This window comes from Indicator indicator, chromosome 6 (genome assembly GCF_027791375.1).
Source record: "Indicator indicator isolate 239-I01 chromosome 6, UM_Iind_1.1, whole genome shotgun sequence".
In the NCBI taxonomy this organism is placed as follows: domain Eukaryota; kingdom Metazoa; phylum Chordata; class Aves; order Piciformes; family Indicatoridae; genus Indicator; species Indicator indicator.
In genome coordinates this window covers 10026473-10043787 of record NC_072015.1, presented here as the reverse complement: position 1 = coordinate 10043787, position 17315 = coordinate 10026473, and the positions used below count along the sequence as shown (strand labels likewise).

Below are 17315 nucleotides of genomic sequence, written 5' to 3'. Positions count from 1 at the left end.
GAATCTAAATTCTGTTCATAGGTACTTTTCAAGTATTTGTATTCTTATATTCAAGTAGTGTTTTATGCTGAATTACATTGAGGTCATGAAAGCTCTGCAAATTTCTGGGGTTGGTATTTTAATGAGAGATACTTTGTTCAGTGAATTAAAAATGCTCTACTGCTTTCTCTTACCACAGCAAGAATATTGGCGGATAGTGGAACAGAAAGATTGCCATGTAGCAGTACATTGTGGAAAAGTAGATACCAACACCCATGGGAGTGGCTTTCCTGTGGGAAAATCTGAACCATTTTCAAGGTAAAATCACCAAATCCACCTGCTCTGTCCCCTTGTGCCAGCTGCCTTGCTGTGCTGAGCAGCAGAGATGGAGATGTGAGGCTGGCATGGCAGTTTAGTGCTGGGGATGCTGGCACCAGGAATGTGTACTGATACGTGTCTGCCTCTGTGTCACCCCTTGAACAGGCATGGGTGGAACCTCACAGTCCTTCCTAATAATACGGGATCCATCCTGCGACATCTTGGTGCTGTGCCTGGTAAGTCTCTTTTCCATGTTTCCAACAAGTACAAGTGTCCTCTAAATGTGGTGGTCTAGTCACCAAAGTCTTCTCTCTCTTTCTAGTCCCTCTGTTTGCCACCTGACCCAGTAGACACACAGTTGTGTGTAGCAGGTAGCTACACAAACAAACTAAGGCAGATGCGTGGATAAAGTGTTAATGGATATTTGGGACTGTGTATCTGGGAGGACCCAGCTGTACCTGTACTATTCCTTTCTGTTGTTGCCACATATCAATGTTCTTGCTTTGTGTCAGGGTGATGAAAGACAGAGCTGTGCAACTTCACTGCTTGCAAACATAGTCCACAGCGCTGGGCAATGCAGCGCACAAGTTTTCTAACTGAATTTTCATGAGTGCTGCAGCTGCATATGTGTCATTGCAATTTACTGGTAGAAACATTAGCTGAAAGAATAATTCAGTCTCTTCTGCAGGGCTTGAGCCTAAGCAAACCAGCTGGGAAACAGGTACACTTAACAACATGAAGCAACCTCCTCTGCTAAACGACATTGAGCTTGAATTATGAGTATTTGTAAATACTCTAAAGAATAACAACTTTTTTACAGCTATTAGAAAACAAATATGTTCAAGGGCACTGTAATTGACTGGCAGATATTTTGTTAGTGGAAAATGCTGAATTTGTTAAATTATTCTCTGTGAATTATTCACTCTAGTAGGAAGACTTAAGGGTCAGCTTGTGGGTGGAATAAGATTTTCAACTGAAATGCCCCCTCAAATTGTCTTTTAGAAAGCACAGTTACTCAAAACTCATTTTCAATCTCTTTGTTTTAGGAGTGACAATTCCTTGGCTAAATATTGGCATGGTCTTTTCTACCTCATGCTGGTCTCGAGACCAAAATCACCTTCCATACATAGACTACTTACACACTGGTGCTGATTGCATTTGGTAGGTATTCCTGTTTTGTTTTCTTCGCATTCATGCAATGGTTGTCTGGAGGCTGTTATTAACAGCAGCTCATGCAGTACCTTCCACATGAATGAATCTTGCCTAAAAGGTCCAGCAAGTGTGACTACAGTTTTAATGGGAAAATGCAGTATGAACTTAAGTGATGAAACACCCTTTCCTGGAAGAAAAGTTGCACTTTATCTTCCATGCTCTGTTCTACTTAGCAATGAACTGTTTCTGCTTGGCGTAGGGTTTAATCTATGAAAAGCTGTCATGCCATGAAGGCCAAATGACAGCTAGTCAAGGTAGACTTTCCTGAGGCTGACAGAGACACTTGTCAAGGTAGCTCCATATTGCCACTTCTCAAGTGATTGAATCCATGCTCTGACTGCTTTCTTATTTTATGCAAAGTATCATGAATTCTGTATTTATCCTGTCCCTGGTACTTTTCCCCATACCTTTTTTTTTCGTTATCATATGATGATAACTTTTAATATGATTACACACATTATTCCAGTGTCTTGGAAGTAGAAGTGCAAGAGGTGATGGAGGGATCTGGGGAAGTAGGTGCTGCTGGTATGTCACTTGCCTTTCTTCCAGTTCCTGTGACATCAATGTTATTACCCAAGAGGATCATCACAGAATCCTAGAATGGTTTGGGTTGGAAAGGACCTTAAAGATCATCTTGTTCCAATCCCCTGCCATGGGCAGAGAGACCTCCTGCTAGATCAGGTTGCTCAAGGTCCCATCCAGGCTAGCTTTAAACTCTTCCAGAGCTAGAGCCTCTGTAACTTCTGTGGGCAGTTATAGATCAGGAATGTAACTGTTTCTTGATCAGGGAAAATGCAATAAATGGAGAAGAAAAGTTATTTGAATGATTCTCCCCTGCAAAGGTGAGAAGCTGGATCCCTTTCAGAGTTCCAGTAGCTCCCCTCTTTGCTTGGTGTGATAGGAGGAGGCCTGTAGGGTCCCTTTTGCATCCAGAAGTCCCTGTGTTGGTAGTGGCAGTGTCAGCCGTTCTTCATTCACATGTAAAGTGTGTACTTTGCCCATTACCTTTAACTCACAGAATCACAGAACGTTAGAGGTTGGAAGGGATCTCTAGAGATCATATAGTCCAACCCCCCTGCCAAAAGCAGGAAATCAGGGGATACAAAGATTGTAACAGACAAGCTGCTTCCTGGACCCACTGCTACTTGTTAGTGCTTCAAGCATCACAAAGGGAAGCCAGGATTTAGCTGACCCTTGCTACTGAGGTATCTGAACACCTAGGCATGACCAGAAAAAACATTTCAGAGAGTCACAGAATGTTAGGGCTTGGAAGGGACCTCTAGAGATCATCCAGTCCAATCCACCCTGCCAGGGTAGGATCACCTAGGGCAGGCCACACAGCAAAACATCCAAAACATTTGAAAGTCTCCAGAGAAGGAGGCTCCACAACCTCTCTGAGCAGCCTGCTTCAGGCTCCACTACCCTCATAGCAAACAAGTTTCTCTTCATGTTGAGATGGAACTTCTTGGGTTCCAGCTTGTACCTGTTGTTCCTTGTCCTATCACTGGGCACCACTGAAAAGAGCCTGGCACCTTCTGCTTGATGCCCACTCCTCAGGGGTTTCAGAAGGACCCTCTCAACTTTCTCTCCACTAGTTCCCTGTCTCTCTTGAACTGGGGAGCCCATACCTGTTGAAGCTGAAGGTTTTGCTGGCTCTGCAAAGCCCCCCCAGATGCTGCTTGTGGCTCACTCTCAGCTTTTTCAGCTACTGCTGATGCCTGGGGTGCTGACCCGGCTGTCACTAGGAAAGCATGTGGCCCAGAAAAAAAGGATGTGACATTTCAGAGGAAACCCATTAAAGCAGAAGCTCCTCTCTCTACATATTTTAAGTTGGAAAAACGTTCTATATGTGATCATACCACAGGGTACAGGTAAATGCTGCATTGCGCTGCAGACCTGGGAGTTTGTCACTTTGTGTCATGGGCATTTCATGGCTCCTTTCCTTCCTTTGTGAATCAGGAATCCATAATATTGTATTAACAACATACTAGCAGGAAAAATTGCTGAGCAAGCTGTGTTGTCCTCAGCCTTATTTGAGACTCTTTTTCTCTGTGACATTCGTCTAGTCTTAAATGACAGAAAACTCCAAACAGAAGGCACTAAAATAATCCCTTGATTATGTTCTGAGGCCACTCTCCATACTGTGCCTGTCAAAACATGTGCCTTTTGGAATTGAACAGGCTCAAATGCAGCTAGCCATTGCTTGCAATGATTGTTTCAACAATAACAAAGCAGGCCACTGGGCACCAAAGTTCTCCGTCCTACAAAGTCCACCTAGCATCCAGAAATCTTCTTGTTTGAGGACAGATCCCTGTGGTACAATTCTCAGTGGTGCTTGATTTTCCTGCATATTGCTCAGGTCACTTTGCAATCAGGTTTTACCTCCTGAAGAGTAAATGGGAGAGAACTGAATTTTCATGCAGGGCAGAAGTCAATGACGTAACTATTTTTTATTCTGGAGGGATTCTTAGTGCCCATTAAAAGAGAGAAGAAAATCTTTCTTATTCTGCCCAAGACACTCAGAAGTCTGTATTTGCTGCTCACTTCCCAGTTGTGTAAGTACATCGAGAACTGCAAATGAGCGAAATCGCAGCATACACCACAGTTGCTAAGGATCTCCATTCCCCTCAGTCCTGTCAGTAGTCAGGTAGTTCCATGCACTTCTCTGATGCCCTTCTTTACACATCTTCGCCATGCTTTCTGAGCCCATCTTGTGAGGGACTGCATGCTCAAGTCTTTCAGCTGTTTTTCTGACTCTAAATCAGAGTGGGCTCTGCCATTTCTGAGTTTGAATTTAAAACATTGTCATTACCATTTATAACGTGTTACCACAGTGTACCTAGAGTTACATGCTGCACACATGGAGCTGTTCTGAAGCTGTCAGTGTTAGCAACACAGGTATTGCAAAGTATTTGATATATGGCTTACATGCATTTAAAGTTGCTGTTGGGACTTGATCCTTACCAAGATGAAATTCTTCCATTTCACCTCTCTATAACCCCAGGGTTTCTTAGCAAGGTGCTGATATAGGAGTCAGTCTATGTCAAGGGTTGTCAAACACTGAACCAGACTCCCCAGGGAGGTGACTGAGTTCTCTTCCCTGAAGGTATTTAAAAGACACATATGTGGTGCTAAGAGACACGGCTTAGCACCAGACTTGTTAGAGTTAGATAATGATTAGAGTCAATGATTGTAAAGTCTTTTCCAACCAAAATGGTTCTATGATTCTATGCACACCTTGACAGATAGCTCATTAAAGCCCTTACTGTGGCTACAGTTAGCTGTGTGAGAGTCAATACTGTAATCTTTTCTGGCTCTTGACTTGAAGGTTAAAAAAGACAAATAAAAGTCATCATAAGTGCAATGAACAGTAACAAGATGTTCAAGTCACAGGAAGTGCAGCCTCCTACAGACTCATTGAGCAGGGTAACTCCATGCGAGGCACATGGCGTTAATAATAGTGCATGCTGCAAGCAAATACCCTCACAAGATCGTAAGGCAAGCAGGCGGCTTTATGAAAAAGGCAGCAAGATCTGATGAATGACAAGAATACTGCACCCTTTCCCCAAAATCATGATCTATTTATTCTCGTGTTGCCAAGTGTGAAAAAATGGCTTTGTGTGTTTGTGTGTGTGTCTGGTGTGGGGGCAAAATTTGGCTCTAGGTTGAGGTCTTACTGCTTAAAGTGAACTGCTAAGTTATAAATCTGGAAATGTTTTTTACTTGCCTCAGCATAACAAATGCAAAGAAAGTAATGTCACAGACAAAGCATAGCATAGCAGCAGATCAAGGCAGTTTTGGGAATCTCAGGACTTGCACTGCGTTTCACATTAAGCTATGCTACGTAGTTTGCAGTCATAGGGTGCCAGCTACCAGATCTTGGGAACAGGTGTCTTTCTGGATAGACATAACCCCCTTCCAGCAGGGTACAACCAAGAGTCTAATTGTCACCATATTGCCTCCCTGCATCTAGCAAAATAGCAGTTCTCTGGGTGTGTGAAGGTAGGACCTGAGACTCCTACTTATCTGTTGTCAATTCTCTGTAGGGAGCACTGCTGGCAGCACAGGACAGCTGCTTCCTTGGCTTCTAAAGTGAGAGGAGGATGTGCAGCTTGGCACATACCCAGCAGAGTTTTAAATGCTCTTTTGGTCTTTCTTTTGTTACTAGGAAGAGGAGGAACACAGGATTTGTTTAGTAAGCAAGGCAAGAAGGCATTAGGCTACCTAGGGTAGTAACAGTAAAGATGATGTGTGGTTTTTTGATTGCTCTGAACAGAAAATGTTACTAAATAAAAAGTTCCTTTGGTTGATGCACAGGTAATTAATACAACCATTTATGATGACATATATAGCTGCTCACAAGATGCAAGCTGTTCTGGTGCCATTACAATGAACAGCATTCCATTGCTGGTTTATCTCCTCTGATGTTACAGGGCACTGAGCTCTCACATTTCTATTTTGCGGATTTTGTGTCCCGTGGCATCTAGTCAACACCTTCAGACTGAGTCTAAATAGACAGGTTTCCAAGAATACTCAATCTTTTACCCGAAAGAACTGTGTGGGAAAGCCTGTGTTTAATTTTTTTTTTTTTAAATGAATGTCCTGGGCTGTGGACCATTATTTACTCCACAGTAAATCTTTCTCTTTTCCTCTAACAAAACTACAGGTATTGCATTCCTGCTGCGGAGGAGAACAAACTTGATGATGTGGTACATACCCTGCTGCAAGCCAATGGCACTCCAGGGCTGGAAATGCTTGAAAGTAATGTAATGGTAGGTTAGCACTGGGAGAAGTATTCCCATTTGAGAACCCAAGGCTAATCAGAACACTGTTTTGAGGGGAGATTTATTTTGTTTTTGTCTTACACTACCGTGATGCAGAGGCTGCTGTTAAAATCTGGCTACATTCACAGTGTTTACCCACATAGCATTTTTCTAACAGGGTTTGCATGTTAAAATAAAAATAAATGTGACAGTGCAGCAGATTTCCAATTTTAATATTGGCCATAATGTATTTAACCTCACAAAGGATGTGTTTTGTAATCAATTAATCTGATGTGATCAACATTTTATGATGCCAGCATGGATATGAAAAGCCTAACACTTCAAAGGATTTAAAAGTATTTTTGGCTCCCTTGTTTATTTTGTGGATAACAATTTCCATTAGTGCATTTAAATACAAATTTGGGAGCCCACAACAAAAAAAACTTCTCTCAGCTATCCGTGTTAATATTCCTAACAGAAGTTAGCAAGATGGATTCAACGCCAAGTCTGAAAAGATTTGGGTGCAAAACTGAATGGTCTGTGCTGCTTTCCCAGTAGTATTGCTTTGAGGCTTTGTGTTTGAGATTGCTTGGCAAATACGAGTTTAAGTTTTTGGTTTCAAAGGAGCCACTTCTGTAATTCTCACTCCAAACACTAAGCTTCAGATTTTCAGAAGGGAAGAGTTGCAAACAGAGCTGGGCTGTTAGCAGTGCACAGCTTTTTTTCCTCAATTAGCATGTGGTAATACCCAGCAAGAAAGGGACTCTTAACTGTAAAAGTTCTGATTGGCTTTCTTTCTCCCCCCCCTTTCCCTTTTTCCCCTCCCCCTCCCCCCACTTTGTTTGTTTTTGTTTTGTTTTTATGTCTTTCTAGATCTCCCCAGAAATCTTGTGTAAGGAGGGGATCAGGGTGCACCGTACTGTACAGCAGAGCGGGCAGTTTGTTGTCTGTTTTCCTGGATCCTTTGTCTCTAAAGTGTGTTGTGGCTATAGTGTTTCTGAATCGGTGCACTTTGCTACCACCCAGTGGACAAGTATGGGGTTTAAAACAGCCAAGGTAAGTTGAGAAAGGAGTTAAAATGGATTCATGGCCTTGCCATCTAAAACAACAGCAAATCCGACATTCCAGGATTGGTAGCATTGCAGACTAGTACAACTGCATCTGTTTTTGTGGACTGTAAATTACAAAAGGGAACGACTTCTGCAGGGCAGTGTTTTCAGAAAAGCAACTGAGTTAATAACTGACAGCTGAAAACTTCTGTTTGGGAAATTCAGATGATTGTTATACCTGCAGGCCAGTTTCCTAGGAAGCTTTTCAAAAATTCCTTCAGAGCTAATGATAACGTATTGTATTATGCTTAGTAATTTTTTTTTAAGTGATGTTTTCTAGAACCAGTGGCATCTCAGGTGCAAATATCTGAATAACTATGCTTGCAGCTCCTATGATAGGCAGTCAGTTAATACTCACAACTGTATTGCTTGTCTTTCTCTGCCGCTTCCTTCAGGAAAAGCTGTTGATCAGGGCAATTTCAATTTTAACTGACTTGAAAATCCTTAAGTTCACTGACAGCCTATCTGAGACTAAGAACCCCTTCCTGTTCCCTTTTCACACAACTAAACTGAGGCAGTTTGCCTGCAGAAACAAACAGGCGAATTGTCCACTCATCGAGATTTTGGGTACGTTTCTGTGTTCTTAGACAAAGAATACATATCAATAGTTATGTTCTTGACCTCCTCAAATACACTATGGGTTACAGATGCTATTTTGGTAGTGTTTTGTAGCTAAACCACTAGAAAATTACCATTTACAACTTCAGACCAAGTGAGTAGTAAGTAATTAAATGTAATATATCCACAGTTAGGATTTGATTCTTTAGGCTTTAATAGAATTCTTCTAGCCTGGGTATACTAACTATATATTAACTTAAGTTTGAAATAAAAGGTTATTTTACTACAGATTTATTACAGGGGAAGGTGGGAATTGTATATCTGTGTAGGTAAGGAATGAAAATTCTGAGTAAACCTCTTCTGTCTGAAGGTACACAGTTAATATTAACTCTGTATGCCGTATTTATTGCTCTATTGAACACCTGTTTGATATTGTGAAAATGCCACTCCTGTAAGAGACAGAAATCACTATGCAGCAATTAAAAAGCTCTTATTGGTGCCTCAAATTCTGAAGAACAGTTTCTTTTGGTTAATGTTTAAGAGCTTTGCACTGGGTAAATATAAGTTGACTGAAAATCCAACAGATTCCAATCTGTGATAACCTACCTTGGAAATTGGAATTCACAGCTCCCTCAAACTTTACAAGAACCACAGATATGTGTTTGTATCAAAATAACCCTGGAAACACCTACTACATTGTTCTTTGCTGCCTTCTTTCTTCTTATTTCCCTTCTTCCTCCCTCAACTATCCGATGTTCTGAACTCCCTTAAATTTTGGAAATTCTTCCATGGTTCCTCCACTTTTACCAAGGCACTTTGCCATTTTCAAAGGCTGGCCTGGACTGTGCTCTGCAGAGGCTGTGAGAAGTTCTGTGTAAGGAGCAAGATTCTCCTTTTGGACCGTTAATGAACTCTGACAAACAACTAACTGTACCTTCCTGTCTGTCCATTCTCTTCAGCAATATTGACAGTTTTCAGCTGTTTGATGCATTTACCTTGTTTTCCTTCTGTGATACTGTGACCTTATTTTTTTATAGTGACTTTCTTTATATTACTAAATGATGTTGTTTCATTTCTGTATTGAATGAATACTCGATCTCCTTTAATATATGGCAAAATGAAATTCTGCATCCAAAATGGCATTGATTTCAGTTTATAAGGAGTTGGGGTAATTGCTGGAATAAAAGAGTTTGTATAAAAGCCTGCATAAAGAGACAGAGGTTTCACCTTAACTGTATGTGGAACCGGCTTGCTGCTGGCTTTTTAAAACACCCTGAGTACTCTTGAAATGTTAAACTAAGGATTAAGGAGAATGTTTACAGGTGTAGTGGAAGAGTTTGTGTTTTGCAGTGGCAAAGGGGTAACTCCATACCACTGGATAAGGCATTGGGCAAAGTCAGGAAAAGTCATTTAGGAAACAGTAAAGCAGAATATTGGATTAAATGAAAGCACTCTGGTCTAGAGGTTTGGAAGTAAGAAGGAATGTCTGGTTTTAAAGGAAGGCTTAGGTGGTATATGGCCTACTAGAAACTTGGTGAAAGGAAGACACTCAGCCAGTACCATAATAGCAGGGGAAAAAGGACATAGGAAAGATGGAGTTAGTGATGCAGGTGGAGCAGCACTGCCACACACAGGAAAGAGCTTGTAGTCAAATGCTCCAGGTTTAAGTCTGTCACCAGTGACAGAATCCCTGCACACTGATCTTTCTATCCTATATAGGGAAAGCATAGTATCAGCACTGTCCAGCCCAGGTGCTAGCAAGATCTTTGTACATATCATCCCCAAGTCTTAGCTGGGGGAAGAATGTGCCTTTAAAACCCCACACAATTACCACTCCTTGGTTCCCATCATAGAGCTGTGTTAGCCTGAGCAGACTCTGTTGTTTTCAAATGAAACCACATGGGAAGAGGCACTAACAGAAGTGCACCTGCTGTCCTCCAGACACCAGTGGCAGTGTCACCACAGGACCAGGCTGGACCATTCTGAAGTAAATCCATCGGCTTTATTTACACATGCATGCCCTGTGGATGTTTGGATCCTCACTGTCAACTGTATTGCCCTGCACATTCACTCCTCCTCCTTTGCTATCCTGGATGGTGTGTACAGATAGCCTGTGTCGTACTAGAGGAGGCCAGAACATACAATGATGATGGGAAATGTTGGCATCCTCCTCCTAATTAGGAGGATGGTTGTGGTGGTGTGTGTTACCAAAACAAAATGGCTTCAGGGAGCAGCTAGTCAGGAAATCCATGCAAGGAGAAGAAAATGTAGTCTCACTTCTTAGCAGTGGTGCAGCCCAGGTCAAAACATTATGAAGGAGCCGTGCTCTGATGGTGAGCAGAGATTTAAGAATCTTGAAAGAGCAGTAAAAGGCAAAATCTCCACTACTGTGGTGTTTGATTTCAAAAGACAGCCTTGTATAAAAACAAGGAGGCCTGTTAAATTGCAAATGCAGAAAGAAGGGTTAAGTGTTTGCGTGCAGCATAAAAATTGTTTAAAGATGCTGGGTTAGAGGCTCACAACACTTGCACATTGCCTAGCAAGAAAGAATTTCAAAAGGCAAACCTCCACTAAACTTGGCATGGCTAAACACCAGGAGAAAGCAGTCTGTTTGAAGCAAGACCAAAATAAATCCCTTTTGTATCCAGAAGATGAAAATGCAAATAAAACAACCACTCTTGCAAGATGCCTGTCAATACACACATTGCAGACCAAAAAGAGATTTTTGAAGAATAACTTCCTAAAGGCCAGACCAAAATAAATGTAGAAAAGAATACAACAACATGATTTTTTTGCAGCAAGGTTGTGGTCCTCAGGCCTGGAAACTTGGAAGGATGGATGGACAAAGCAGATCCGTTTGACTGTGAGCATTACTTTACTGGAAGACTTTTGGTGAGGTTCCTCAGAAAAGGCTCTTAAAGAAGTGAACCTGCCGTGGGCTGAAGAGGGGAATTTTGTACAGTGAAAACTAACTGATTTAAACAGAAGGAGAGAATGAATGGGAACACATGGCAGTTTTTATTATGGAAGGGGGGTCTCTTGCTGTGCTACTCAAGAATTTGTACTAAGACCACTACAATTCAACATATATGTAAATAATGTAGAAAGGGAAATGAATAGCAAAACTGGTCCTTTATACTGAGGATATTAATGGTAATGACAGTAAAAATTCAAGCTATGAGGTGTTACAGAAAGATTTTGTGATGAGTGAAAAAATGGGTGGATGTATTTTAAATGACTCGTAAGTAGAAAGTAATGCTAATTTGATGGACACGGTGATGGTCTCTGAATGAGCTCTAGCTACTGAGAAGAGAGATCTTTGGATTCCTACAGGGCTGGCAGCCAAGTGCTCCAGAAAGGTTTAAAAAATATGTATTGAATGTTAGGAATTGCAAGGAGAGACTAGAGAGCGAAGCAGAAACATTGCTGTGTCACTGTGTCATCTCTTGCTTTGGCCATGGCCTGAACATGTGAGCAATTCTGAATCCCTACTTGTGAAAGGAATATAGAGGAACTAGAAAAAGCACAGTGGAGGCTGATGATTAAAGGCATGGATTAGCCTCTGTATTGCATATAAGACGACTACTCAGCTTTGAAAATTAATGACTGAGAGACACGTATACCAGTAAGACCAGATCACAAGTGGCAGGATGATGATAATTATATGAATGTTAGCTGTCTCCTGTAACATTGAAATACGTGTCATTACAAGAAACGATTAGGCGGCAGGTCAAAGGCAAACAAAAGTCTGTTTCAAAATACTTATCTGTGCATTTCAGTACTGTATGGAACAGAAAGCTGTATACAGATTCAGCAATTGAGACGAATGCACAGATCCAGTGAGTTGTGCTTAACACAGCACAGACCCATCTTGGGCTTCTAAGGTCCCTGAGCTGCCAGCCAGCAGCGACATGTCTTGCTTTTCTTCTCCAGCACTGTGTCCTTTTATCCCAGCCACGTGTGTTGCCTGTACAAGCTCTTGGTCTGGCTTGAGGCAGCTGTTCTTAGGCAGCCTCAGACAATATGCTAAGCAAATCTAACATGCAACAGAACTTCTCACAGCATACCTTAAAACTGCAGCTGCTCCAACCCCATACAGGCTCTAACAGAACCTTCTGAAGACTGCTTTTATTACATAGTACCTTCTTGAATGCTTTTTGATTACCAAAGGTTACTAATCCATTTACTCATACATATTAGTTATCACTTCAATGCATGCAATCTATGCTGTTAAAATTATTAAGATTTCTTTTGGTAAAAGAAATAGGAAGAGAATGTAATGAGGGTTGCAAAAAAAAATTAAGGTTAAAAAATTAAGTTTAAAGATAAATCTTTTTTTTTTTTTTTTTTTTTGTGGGGAGTAAGTATTTGGTGGGCCTAACTCTTAGCCAAAATGGGATTGTGCTTCAGCATCGGCATCAGTTGAAACTTGTCAGACATTATATCAAACAAAGTATACCTCTTCAGACACTGGGAAAACTCTTGACTTTTTCTTACCAAAGAGTAAATAAAGGAATTCACCTACATGAGAGTTATAAAAAGCACTAAAACTAGCAAAATCGCTCAGTTTGTATTGACGGGAAGGAAGGAGACAGGTTTAGAAGCTTGCAGAGAGGGAACTGGTAACAGGCAAAACTGAGCAGAACTGAAACAAACCCTCTTTCTTGGCCTTTGTCTCTTCTCCCTGACATCGGCATCTGTTGCTAGTTGTTCTGTTTAATTCGTAAGCACCTAATATATCTTCAGTGCTGTGAAAGATGTAAATCATTCCAATATTGGATTTCAAGCAGCTCAGAAGACTAGATTTTACTGCTTGGCTGAGCATGCAAATAGCATATTGCTGAGCATAAGCAATTGAGTTACTCCTCTTGGACTCCACCTGAAAAGAGTTTTGGGGGAGGGAATTTTGAGGTATTCTTCCAGTTAAGTGAATGGCATGGTGACCTGTGCCTGGGCATCTTCCTCCTTTTCATTTTCTCATTTTCTTCACATTTCTCCTATTGTTTTCTCCACTGAAAGGACTGATTTATAATGTATTTCAGTGTGAAGTTATGGGCTGGATGTAAGTCAAGAACATAAGTACTTTAAAGAAGTCCTTGCTTTATCTTGGTTTAAAAGACTTCTTTTTGCTACATTGAATTTGTTCTTGATAACTTTATTTTCAAATTAGTTCACAGACTAATTTGGTAATTTCTGTCCCAGGAAATGAAGAGACGACGTATAGCCAAACCCTTTTCAATGGAAAAGTTGCTTTATCAGATTGCAACAGCAGAAGCAAAAAAGGAGAATGGGTCGACTCTGAGTACGATATCATCACTTCTTGGAGAGCTCAGGTAACGAATTGGGGGCTTGTAATACCTATTTTGTTTTCATTGACAGACTCCAGAGGTGGATGAAGTGAGTAACCCTCTCAGACGCATGTCTTTCACCTGCTTAACCAAGCAAAAGCCCAACAAACATATCTGAAAGCAGCCACACATGGAAGAAGCAGTTTCCTTGGCTGTATCCAATTTGAGGGTACCCATGGTTAGGATGTCTTGCTCATAAGAATTCCCTACTTTGGGCACCATCAAAGAACTAGAACTACAGTTTGCCTTGGGATTGCCTATTCTTGTTGCTGAGCATCAAGATTTCCTGATGCCTTAGGTGAGCTACACAGTGCCAAGCAGTTAAATACCTTTCTTCAGTTTTTCAGCCTCTTGGCATCAGTAGCCACCATCAATCCATGTCTGCAATGGGTTTTGCACCAGGAACCCTTGTCTTCAGCATCAAGATTGTTTAATACTACAGTGTCAGAAGGTACTTTGTGTACAGAAAGTTGTCTTGATTTAAAGCACTGAATAAATGAGCGGTTTATGCATGGGTGCTAACACATCTTGAATTAGTACTTGAGTGTTTTAAGGAAAAAGAACCTTCACACTCCTTTCTCTCTCCAGTATTAAGGAAACATGTTTAGGGTATAATGTTGCCTGGCTTCCTGTGTAATGATCTTCTCTTTTGTTCCCTACCATGTAGTTGCTACCTATCTTTCAAGTTTGTGACAACTGGTACTCGAGATGTCAAGAAAGTTTTGATGAATGGAATCTACAAACTGTATTTAAATAACTAGCATGTTCATTTGGAAAATTTCCAATGATAAACTGAAGGGGAAACCAGCCCATGTATTGTTCTAGTGTTCAGAAAGAAATACAACGAAGTGTGCTGACTGCTTTACCTGCAGCTGGTTTCCCTGTGGGAATGATAACTTCCAAGTGCTTTTTTGCCTTTTTGCCCCCCTTTTTTCTTTCTTTTTTTTTGTTTACTTGAAGAGGAAAAGTCTGCAAGTGTGAAAGGTGAAACAGATGTTGGTGCTTGCTGTTAGACCATCACATCGACCTCTATCAGAGTGGTTCTCAAACTTCTTCTTATGGTTAGGTTGGAATTCTCTGAGGATATCGGTCCTTTCTGTGGCTGCTTTTGTAAAACAAAAATCCCAAACAACACAACTTGAAAAAAAAAAACCCCACACCAAAGTGGAATACTGTACCATAGTCTTTTTCCTTTGCTTTATTTTGCTTGTTTTGTCTCTGTCTTTTGCTGCCTCCTCTCCTGATCTGCCTTGGTTGCTCATTTTGCCCATGCCATGTGCTTAGCTTGGCTCTCCACCCATCTTCAGCTATGTCTGGTGGTGAGCTTTTTTACTCTTCTCTTCCATCTGCTCAGCTCACTCCACACTTGATGTCTTCCACTCAGCTCCAACTGACCTGCTCTCCTAGTGCTGTGTAGTTCAGCATGGGAAGTACTGTTCACTGTGCAGACACTGGGTGAAGGGCGGCCGGAGGGTTTAGTTTTTATTTCTAATTGACATCTCCTTCTTTATCCCCTGGGTGTACAGCAAGATCTTTGGGTTTTGGCACACTCACTTGCCCTGCTTCCCCTTTCCTGCCTGAAGTGCCTTATGGCAGCAGGTCCTTGGTTCATCTCTGCCTCCTGATGAAGGGTGGCTATGTTATTCCTGACAGCAACGGCTCCTCCTCCTCAAAGTGGCTTTTGGCAACTGCAGGAATAGACAGTCTTGTTAGCCACATCTCCTGACTCTCCACATGGCCCTGAGCAACCATCGACCTCCAAGAAGTACTCTGCAGTCACCAGTTCTCTGTGGAGCAGTTTGAGAACCACTGGCTTGATACAGTGGTCGCTGTTAGAATCCAGAGACAGCTTTTGCAGTTTAGCAGCCTTTCTGTGGTACCGGCTGTCTCTCACCAATGCATAGGGAACAGCACCAACCTCCAACACTCAGGGCTTTGCTTCAGTGAGGAGCCTGGTAATAGGGTGATTATATGTGGCTTTCTGGTGGCAAGAGGTGATGCCAATGTGTAATTGCATAAAATATTCACAGGGACACGGAGCTGAGGCAGCGGCGGCAGCTTTACGAGGCAGGTCTCCATTCTTCAGCGCGCTATGGCAGCCACGACAGCAGCAGCACAGGGGTGGATGGAAAGAAAAAGCCTCGAAAGTGGTTGCAGTTAGAAACGTCAGAGAGGAGATGTCAGATTTGTCAGCACCTCTGCTACCTTTCCATGGTGAGTAAAGTCCTTTGCCATCACCGAGTACTGTCCCCCTGTTCTAATGTACTGTAAGCGTTTGAGAGACAGCACATGACCAGAGAGTCATCGCTTACATGCCACACAAGACAGAGGTGTTGATTTGGTGTGTGTTGGAACATGTATCACCTTGGGCAGCAGTGACAGGAGACAACAGTTAGCCTCAGCTAGCTTCCATCCCTTTGTTAAGAAAGGGCTGCTCAAGTCACTTGGCTGCTCTTGAACACTCATGACCGTGCCTGCATTGACTAGGAGGGGGTAAGAAAGATATCTGCAGGTTGCCAGTAGTAGTAAGTCATGGCAGAACAATTCTTGGGATGAGCTATCAACTCAAATACATGCCCTGGGTTTCAGGCATACAGCTACAGCCTGTACTGTGACAATTTCCCTGCAAGCCAAATCTCAAGGTAGGTGTTTCTCTTGAGAGGATGGTTTGCCAGCCTGTCTGTTCAAGAACAGAAGTATTGCCCCTAAACTTTGTCTTTTCAGAAATAGTTGCTTGCTGGCTTATGGTGCGCTAACCATTGTGGTGAAACTTTCAGGTTTCTGGCTTTATGTAGAACACCTAGAAATCCAGCAATTTCATCAACATTACCCGAAGCCCCTTCCACAATCTTAGGGAAAGCTGAATTCCAAGATCAGACATTTAAATATAATACAGTGCATGTCTATATTCAGCCCTTGTTTTCTGTCATCTCTTAGGCTTTTTCGGTTACAAATGCTAAGATTTTTGATGGAAATGCAATGTAACTGTTAAATGAGCAGCTGTAGCTGCTAAGAGAGAACTGAGTTTATACATCTCTTAGACCACTGTTTAAGCAGTACTGGTTTGAAGTAACTTTGAGCTTGATTTAAAATCACCCAACCAAACTCTCTTAATTGTGGTTTGTTCGCTCTGGAGGGAACAATATATTTGAGGGAAGGACTTTTCCTCATCACTCTTAACAGCACTAAGGGACAAAAAGTCAACTGTCAGATTCCACACTCAATGTGTAGGATTGGCAGGTGGCCAGCTGAACAAAAGTGACCTCTGTTGAATGAGACAGTAGCTGAGGGAGGAATCCTGTGGCCAAGCTTAGTCGACAGCGTTTAGAAGTAATGGGAAACAGCTGCTTTCAGGCAGTCTTTAGGCTATAGGTACCAATAATGCCTTATGCATGTGTCATTATTTGGATTTGCCTTTCATTACTAGTGCTGTTTTTTTTTTAAACTTGGAAATATTTGCTAAGATTAGCACTTAAAAAATCACTTTTTATGCCTCCTTCCACTGACTTGTAGGAAAATGGAGGTTTAGTGATTCAGACAAGAATTCAACGCTGTGTATGTAACATGGCTGCAGTTGGGAGCTGATGGCATTTTCTTCCCCTATTCCCCCTCTGTATTTTTATAGGTGGTGCAGGAGAATGAAAATGTTGTCTTCTGCTTGGAGTGTGCCCTGCGGCATGTGGAAAAACAGAAGTCTTGTCGCGGACTGAAAATGATGTACCGTTACGATGAGGTCTGTACAGTGCAGCTTTGTGATGCCGCTGAGCTTTGGTACTGACACCTTGGAGGAGACTTAACTCTGCCCCTGTCCTACCAAGGTCTCAGGAGACTCTGCTTGGGTTTTTCTGCTGTGGGAAGAAGGTGCTTTATTATGATCAAAGTAAAAGAAATAGAGGGAAACATGATTACAGAGATGAAATCTGAAGCATAACCTGTGTGACTGTTGTTACGGAACAGAGTAACCACTTCGAGATGGTTTGAGATGCTGCAGAACATGAGGCTGTGCTTTGGTTAATTTATGGTAACCT

General features: G+C 41.8%; 1 protein-coding gene across 1 annotated transcript in view; it reads left to right on the top strand.

Annotated features, from left to right (window-relative positions):
- JARID2 (jumonji and AT-rich interaction domain containing 2) overlaps positions 1-17315 on the top strand; it is a 66224-nt gene that overhangs the window by 46655 nt on the left and 2254 nt on the right. The window contains exons 7-14 of the mRNA XM_054381563.1: positions 179-297; positions 463-533; positions 1344-1458; positions 6176-6281; positions 7146-7328; positions 13142-13272; positions 15318-15501; positions 16913-17020. Coding sequence (XP_054237538.1) covers positions 179-297; positions 463-533; positions 1344-1458; positions 6176-6281; positions 7146-7328; positions 13142-13272; positions 15318-15501; positions 16913-17020 — 1017 coding nt within the window. The remainder of the gene's footprint in view (positions 1-178; positions 298-462; positions 534-1343; positions 1459-6175; positions 6282-7145; positions 7329-13141; positions 13273-15317; positions 15502-16912; positions 17021-17315) is intronic.